Source organism: Diadema setosum, chromosome 12 (assembly GCF_964275005.1).
Source record: "Diadema setosum chromosome 12, eeDiaSeto1, whole genome shotgun sequence".
Classification (NCBI taxonomy): domain Eukaryota; kingdom Metazoa; phylum Echinodermata; class Echinoidea; order Diadematoida; family Diadematidae; genus Diadema; species Diadema setosum.
Window position 1 is genome coordinate 29,127,085 of NC_092696.1, and position 8,803 is coordinate 29,135,887.

At 37.3% G+C, this 8,803-nt stretch overlaps 1 protein-coding gene across 1 annotated transcript in view; it reads left to right on the top strand.

The window, feature by feature from the left end:
* Window positions 1-4,575, top strand: part of LOC140236118 (tetraspanin-18-like) — a 28,528-nt gene extending 23,953 nt beyond the window's left edge. Inside the window, exons 6-9 of the mRNA XM_072316090.1 lie at window positions 277-387; window positions 1,294-1,395; window positions 3,336-3,419; window positions 4,426-4,575. Of these exons, the coding sequence (XP_072172191.1) occupies window positions 277-387; window positions 1,294-1,395; window positions 3,336-3,419; window positions 4,426-4,491 (363 nt within the window). The 3' untranslated portion in view covers window positions 4,492-4,575. The remainder of the gene's footprint in view (window positions 1-276; window positions 388-1,293; window positions 1,396-3,335; window positions 3,420-4,425) is intronic.
* The last annotated feature ends 4,228 nt before the right edge of the window (window positions 4,576-8,803 follow it).

Here is an 8,803-nt window from a genome sequence, read left to right on the forward strand (position 1 = left end):
GTATCATATACAACATGCACAACGTCATAACATAACATGTATTTGTACCTTAATGTTTAAATCTGAATAGAATTTATTTATGAAAACAAAATTGCTATGTGATATAACTGTAGGGTAGACAATAAGCCCAAAGTGCAGAGGCTAAGTTATTAGAAAGTTTAAAAAACATACGCTCAAGGAAACGTTTGCATACATGCATACATAGAGAGTATTCTTCTTAATGATGTTTATTGAGATTATTTGCCTCTTGTTTTGTTTTTTTCCCGTGGGGCGCAGTTCGAGTGCTGCGGAACCAACGGCTATGCTGACTGGCAAAACACAACTTGGTACGACGGTAATCCCACATACCAATCTTACTCTCAAGACTACCCCCTTACCTGCTGCGTGGTAAGTACATGCCGTCATGTTTCCCAGAATTCTGTTCGTGGACAGAGTTTCAACATGACTAACCGTATTTATTAGCTGCTTTACGTATCTTGCTTTTTGTTATGATGTGACATTTAATTCGTTATTTGTACCTAAATGTTGAAGTTTCTTTGTGAAAAAAAAAATAGTTGCAGTGATAGCTTTCAAGAGGATGGCTATAATTCCAATCACCCCCTTCCAACAAGAAAAAAAAAAAAAGAAAGAAGATAAAAGAAGATATACAATTTCGTTATTCATGCTTAAAATGAATATGACGAACTTCATTTAAAAAGATAAATGAATTCGAACACGAATTCACTAAAATCCCACACAAAATAAGAAAACAATGACATTTTAAAGTATAAAGCGATAATGCTTTCACGAAAACTGTGATCTTGCTTAAAACGCCTATAAATTTATGCAATAATCTATTCATTACCCATTGTAAAGTATTTTCCAAATTATGATGAAAACTTTCACTTTAATCGAACCAATTTTTGGTGGAAACAGTTGATAATTGTTTTTTTTTTTAAAGAATATTCAAGTCCATCTCAGTCGTGCCTCTTAAAGCTGATCCTAAATGTTTGACATCATGTTTTGAGGGATTTAAGTTCCAGTTTCTTTCTCACATTGGTATGTTTTGTAATTTCCATCGATTTTATGCACAACCATTTCCCTTTAGACCTCCAATAAAGGCTTCTTAATAGATTTAGGATTGCCAATCCAATTCAATAGGGATCGTTGCTGCACCAAAACTACTCCAGGAAATGATGTATGGATGATGGATGGTATCTCAGAAATAATCATAATAGTATGAAAAAAATGGTTGGCAGCTAATCCCTTCCTGACATGGTGCCGTTTTCTTGGTTCAATCTTTGCCTGCGACAGTACCCCGATAAGAACGATCTTCTCACCGGAACCGACTGGCCCATGCCTGCCAACATCAGCGCCTGCCTGACTACAACGAGCGCCACCTACGTCAACACAGGAGTAAGTGCACGTACGGTGTAACCATAGAGCTAGTGTAACCATGGAGCTACAATATAGTTCCATGATGTTTCTTTGTCCAATGCCGTCTCGGTATAGATGGCGTCTTAACATGCAATATATAAACAAAAAGCATGCAAGCAGGGGGTCTCCACACGAAATCAAGACGAAACCAAGTCACCAGTAACAGGCAAGCCCAAGTGAGACGAGATTTTGGGTGCACGTCACGAGTTCGACACTCACGAGTTATACAACCCACAGGTCATACAGCCCACGTCTCATACAGCTCACGAGTTATACAGCCCATGAGTCAAACAGCCTTTGAGCTCAACACTAGAGGGCCCGTTTCATAAAACTTGTCATCAGTGACAATTGCCACATTTCTATGACAAATTTGCTCTCAGCCAATCAGCTGCAAGGATTTCAGCAGCTTGTCACGTCTATGACAACTTGTCACTGATGACAAGTTTTATGAAACAGGCCCCTAGGGCCCTCGAGTCCGACGCTAGGCACACAGGGCCTACGAGTTCGACACTATTCAAAACGGAAAAGGCCCACGAGCCCGACACATTTAGCCCCGCTGTATGACACGCGGGCCCGTATGACTTGTGGGTGTCTTGGGATGAGCCCGACGTTTGGAGATCCCTCCAAAGAATTTATGCTTTCGAATTACCAAATTCTGCTATGCGTTTGACAGCAAAATGTCGGAGCCAATAGTGCAAAGCTGGCATTATGTGCCGGGTCTCTTCGGAGAAGATTATACACTGCACATAATTTCGCTCTGACCGCCGATGGGCGAAATGTACACAATTCGAAGTGACTCATAACGGAATTATTTCGTAGAAGGGATACTGCCGTGAAGGCTATCTCTCAGCTCAGCTCAAGAATATCTTGAGGCGCTCAACTTTTCTTCAGTTTGCTTCGTTGGTGTGAGGATAAAAGCCTTTTGTAAGAGGTTATAGGAAAAACATTGATCTCCACGCCCCCCCCCCACTTCCTATTATGCATACCCTCAGCGATTCTGTGTTCTCTTGCTTGCTTATGTTTCCGTCGATGTAATGGATTGGGAGTTGAGAACTATCAGTAATGTCAAGTTTAAAAGTGTGACACTCAATGAGTTTTGGGGCAACGGGAATATGTGCGTAATTAATATTACGTATACACTGCACCTTTCGGAGAAAGCGTATAGAAATATTGTGTACTAAAAATTGGCAGTAGTAATGCACTTAGCAATTCAAACAGTATCTTATATTCACCAGCTTTAAAGGGGCCCTGAAATCCAAATGCATGTTGATTTGTGTTGATTTATGATAACCTCAACATCACTCTTGCGGTGAAACGAGAAGCATTCCATATACTTTTAATGATTTTCTTCTTCTATTTATCTTCAGATTACTTGGGAACGCCCACAAAAAATTCCTTCCAAACCAATAGTCCTCAGATGACCTCATCTGTCAATCATTGCTAAAGTACTAAAATGTTTAAGAATGCACCTTCCCCTCGACTCAGCATAACTTGCATGTTTCTGTGATATTAATGCGACTAACAAAAGACATGGCGAAGGATTTTTTTTGTGTGTGTGTGTGTGTGTGGGCGTTCCCAAGTAATCTGAAGAAAAACAGAAGAAAAAAAAAATCCTTAAAAATATATGGAATGTTTCCAGATATTCGTTTCACCGCAAAGGTGATGTTGATGGGTATCATAAATCAACACAAATCAACATGCATTTGGATTTCAGGGCCCCTTTAAGAAAAAGGAGAATACACAAGCAAAGGATATTAACATAAAAAATGGAGATGGCGGAAGTGGACAATGAGAGATAGAGAAAAAAAGCCGAAGAAGAATGGAAAAATATATGGAGAGGGATAAAGAACAAGTAAGATAAACAGAGGAAGAAATCAAAGTGTACAAAGAATGACATGTTTTGATTCTTTCTTTTTCAGGGCTGCTACGAATCTTTACAGAACTACGTCACAGATCATATCTACTACATTGGAGCCGTGGGAATCGCTCTTGTCGTTATTGAGGTATGTAGAATCTTCCAATTTTTAATACCGCATGTTCACCCATTTCCAAGCGCCATGTATCATGATTATTTGTTTGAATGTTGTTTTTACCTCCGGATGTTTATCAATCTTTGATGGTATTCTGCATGTTATATAGAATAAAGATTTATTTCTTCATTTGAGCCCTATTTTAATCAAATTTTATTGGTGTTTCTTTGTTTGTTTTAATTGCAAAATTACCTTAAAATCATTACATTTGTTGCTGATCCGTGAAGTGACAACACGATCATATTAAATGGTTAAATACAGTGTTTCTATCGCAAATTGGTGATTAAAAAAAAGAATTAAAATGATAGTATGCTGGTTTTAGTGAATTTAATCACTTCCAAATAATTTTCTCAAATATTATATAGGTAAAGCATTTAGCGGCAAAATGACCAGGAGACTTCCTTGTTCAAAACAAAGAAACTCATGATCATGCCTGTACAAGCTACTCCCATTATAACGAAGTACTCGGTAGTAACAACTTTCATTCGTCGTATCACAATTTCGTCATAGCAGAACATTAAGATATGCACAGATATACTGACAACAATATGGGACCCGAATTTCTACTTCAAATACAGAATGCTGCTTTATCGTATATTTTTGTTGTTGTCATAACGGGAGTGCAGTATAGTATTCACTGCATAAACTATTTACTACAGTATAGTCAGATAGTAGTAGTAGTAGTAGTAGCAGTGGTAGTAGTAGTAGAAATCATGATGAAAGTTATAGTAATGATACTACTACTACTAATAATAATAACAATGAGAATAATGATGATAATAACAATCATAATCATAATCATAATAATAATGATAATAATATACTAGTAGTATTGATTATATAGTAGTTACTTTTCATGGGATGTAGCGGCTTCATTGATTCACCAATGTCATAATGGCTTATACAGTGTACCTCAGACCACGATTGTGCACACTTGATATTGATAAGAACTATGTATTCTTATCATTTCCCTCCCTAGATTCTGGTCATGATTTTCAACATCACACTCTGTCGAGGCATCGGAAAGGCCAACGATGTAGTCTAAGGCCACCAAACATCCAGGTTCCCGACTTCTGACATCATCAGGAGGGTGGAAGACTGGACGCAAGACTAGCACAAGTTGCTACAAATTACGATATATTTTCTCACGATGAATATTATCTCTCTGTACAAAGTAACTGTTAATAAACTAAATTATGCAAATAGACAAGTAGGCTTAAATGTCCTTAAAAAAGAATCTCCGTATCAAAGGAAGTGGATATTACTTTAATATCTCTCTCTTCTCTCATTCTTATTTGTAATACTCCCTCTTTCGCTCTCTAAATACCTTTATCTGTCGAGATTTCTGGCGAATGGTGGTGTTGTGAAAGTAGTCCCTCGCAAAATTCCCTGCATGTCCACCTCCTGAGTGAAATTTTCTTGTTACATTCTACATAATATTTTTTTACTGAAGGAAAATTGACGGGGTGAAATTCCACGCAAAATTTGTTAGAACCGACCGTGTCTTCCATCTACCTCCTGAAAAACAAAAATCATCCCAACAATTTTTTGTTTCTTTCATGTCTAAAGACATAATAGCGACGACAATGTGAATTTGCTTCGATGCTACAATCTTGTAGGATTTCCCCTGTAAAAACAGGGGAAGGGCGGGGAGGGGGATTATCGGGGGATGGAGGCCGGGGTTGATTATTTTACAAGTAAACCCTTTTCATACCAATGAACCAAAACGTGCGCTAATTTCACACACATATTATAGGGCCTACCTAGACAAGAAATTAACATGGTGCACAGAGGGTCAAAGGTCGCATTTCCTCCGTATTCCTCCTACCACCGAATGGACCGCCTTGGACCTTGGATTGAAGTAATATCCACAAAACCTTTGATACTGATTTACACATCTATTTGCTACTCTTTTGTATAGAAGAAAAATGTATCATAGCATATCAGACACGACCGCAAGAAGTAGGAGGGAAAAGCAAAAACTAAACGAAACAATAAGCAAAAAAAAAACAAAAATGAAATCAGTAGTGACCAATAAGAAACGTGTATTTCTGTTCGTTTCCCGCTAGTTGGCGTTTGGACAAAACCTTGAGAAAGGAACCATGTTTGCGAGAAATGAGATTATTGTTTTGTTGTTTTGGGTTGTTTTTTTCCGTGAGAATGTCGCAGCTAATGTGCAAACACGCAAACAGACACAACGCTGCCACATTCATAGAGAAAAAAGGAATAACACAGAAATATTTGTAATATTATCATAATCTTATGTACTATCAGCCGTCAAGTTACCTGTGTACTGGCGTGTATATAATTATAGTTATTCAAGTTTAAGATTTCTGCCGTCTTACCGTTCTGACCTGATAAGACATTAGTACGGTTATAAACACGAATGTTGGATCGTTTCAGGCAACCTAATGACAAGATAACCAACGTTCTTGTTTCTCCGGAGTTTTGAAAAAAAAACCAACCAAAAACAATCAACAACAATGGCATAGTGTAAGTTTTCATGATCAGTAAATAGGCCTATTGACGAGAAATTGCTGGTATTGGATGCCGAATCCAGGTAAAAATGATAAAACTGAGACACTCCGTGTGGGTTCATCACTGCTCATGGGTGAAAATAATATATAGAATAAAATCATGGGTTACGAGTTTAATGAAGTGTAAAAATTTGCAAATCGAGGAGAATAATAAGCTAATAATAGCCATTTAAAAAGAAAAGAAAATTGAAAATTAAAAGTGAAGAAATAGAATAATTAACTTGAAATCATGCGTGGAAGAAATTACGGGTGATGAAGTTATTCTGCATAGTATGTAGGAATGTACAGCTGTAATATTTGCGTGTATAACACCTCTGATTATAATGCTAAAAATTAGTTCTATTTTCTGAACTCTTTTTGTAACAGGAACTGATATAGATGCCTTTGGTTTTGTTATTCAGAGAAGCTGTAAACACACTTCTCTGAGCAGTGAACTACCTTCGAAAGTGCACTATGCTACCGTTTCTTTCAACACATCTCGTTTTGCTTATCGTCTTTTCAGAGAGTTCTGTACGCCTTGATGAAAAACATTTTCTCCAGTGTTTTATGCGTCGATCAGTTTATCACTCATCCCTTGTGCGTGTGCTACGTCCATTTAGCATATTATTTTCATAGTAACTTCCTTTTTATAAGAAACGTAATTCTTACTTGTATTTAAGATTATAGAGAGGCTGTCTTTTAAAATGCTGAAGAACAAGCTCTGATGAAAATTCCCTGTACCTTTTGTAGAAATAAGATATATTCTGTGTATCTCTTGTTTGTAGACTTTTTGTCGCAAAATCCTGTATTCAGGCTCGTACATGTTTGATGCGGAAGGGCTTATGTACGGAAAATTCTGCAGTAGCAATGATCTGAAGTTTAACAGCGCCCTCTAAGATCAATTCAGCGGTATTCGCTATGCAAAACCTGTCATTGACCGAAATGCACGATGCAGTTGTACATTTTTACGAAATCCTTCTTTCACTGTGGTTAAAATGAAATTATTTATGAGTCATCCATGTTTACATTTTTTAATAACTTTCCCCCGGAAGACAATTTTCCCATGATCATGAAAAAAGGATGATTAAGGGCAATAAACTAGGACATTCTGCATGTTCTGTGCAGTACATGACCATTAAAATGAAGTACAGTACTTCGAGGAGCTACTGTTGGATTACCAGTCCTTCGTTGCCTGTCAACTTATTATTGAGCTGTGCGTGCAAGTTTTAAGACTCATAATTGTATGTTGAATAAATGTATGGATGTAACAGTGTTCGTAGTGCATTTCTGTCTCCTCTCTCTTGTAATGATTCTGCTGAAATTGACCAAAACGAGAAATCACTCAAAATCGTATACAAACTTTACGATTTGATAACTGTGACATTGTGAATCACCAAGTTAGTGGTAATGTCGAGTCCAAATGCCTTTGATAAATCATCAAATGGGAATCTTCTTAGAACATGTAGAACATCCTATACGAACACGTTACATTTATCATTACAACATTGGAATATGAACTTTTTTTGCTATGCTCACTGTCAAAGCAGTACTATCAACATCATCACTACCGCCTTCTCGACATCACCCATGTCGCGCCCTTAGTTATCCCACCATGGAATATCATCATCATCATCATCATCACCACCACCACCACCATCATCATCATCATCATCATCATCATCATCATCATCATCATCATCATCCTCTTTATCATTGTTACTTGTCCATCCATAATGCAGTACTATTATCCAGGGCAAGTGCAGCCGGCAGAGAATTTACGGTCTAACTTTTTCCTGCTTGTCAACCGATTTTGGGAGGGAAATGGCAGCAAACTATCCCCCTGTTCCCATAAAGTCGGTCCCCTCGCTTTGAAATAATAATAGTAATTTAAAAAAAAAAAAAAAAAAAAAAAAAAAAACGTAGCGCCGAATTCAGTCGATTGGTTCCGCCGGAACGAATTTACCGCACAATAGGCAGTACGCAGAAACGTTCCGCAACCGCCGATCCTATCCGGGTTGTGCGAGTAGGCCTCATTAAAAACAAAATAATATCTGCTTATTGTGGATGCCCATATCAAACGCCCCCCCCCCCCCAAAAAAAAAAAAAAAAAAGTATGCTAGCTATTTGTTCATTTCTTAAATAATATTAATGACAAACCTATGTTTACGTTCTGATAATGTCCCTTTAACTGAATTATATTATAGCCTCGTACTTAAATTGCGCTCGAACAAGTGGCGCGAAGAAATAAATTACTGTACAATGTATTAGCTAAATTGCATGCACACATACGTACGAGTCGAGCATCTGGAGCTGTTGCACAGACAGTATGATGTGATTAGCCTTTATTTAGATAAAACTTCAAAGAATAGTTCAACGAAAGAGCATGATAATACTGTAGTTGTACATTTATAAGAGACTGCTTACAGTGGGAAGGAAGAAAGAGGGAGGTTCTTCCAAAAAAAAAAATGTTGCTTAGTCTGCAAACAATCATTTATAATTGTTAATGTGTATGCAGGGGACTAAAATGGAGCTATACATGTCGGGATTTAAAGCTGTTATAACTCGAGATGAATAACATATTCCTTTGTATCCTTTTCTCCTTATTTTTCTCCTTCGCACTCTCAATCTCTTCTTTATTTTTATTCTTAATTCTATGTTTTTTTCTCCGTTAGTCCACAGCTTTTACCCTTTTTACTTTTTATTTATATAGTTTCCAATTTGGAGTACATTAAACCATATCTCTGTCTGTTTTCCGTCAATTCATGTTACAGGTAGTTTACTAGCTGTTTTTTCGTTTTCTTATCTCTTTTAATTTCTGTCTATCCCCTTGCCACTACTGGC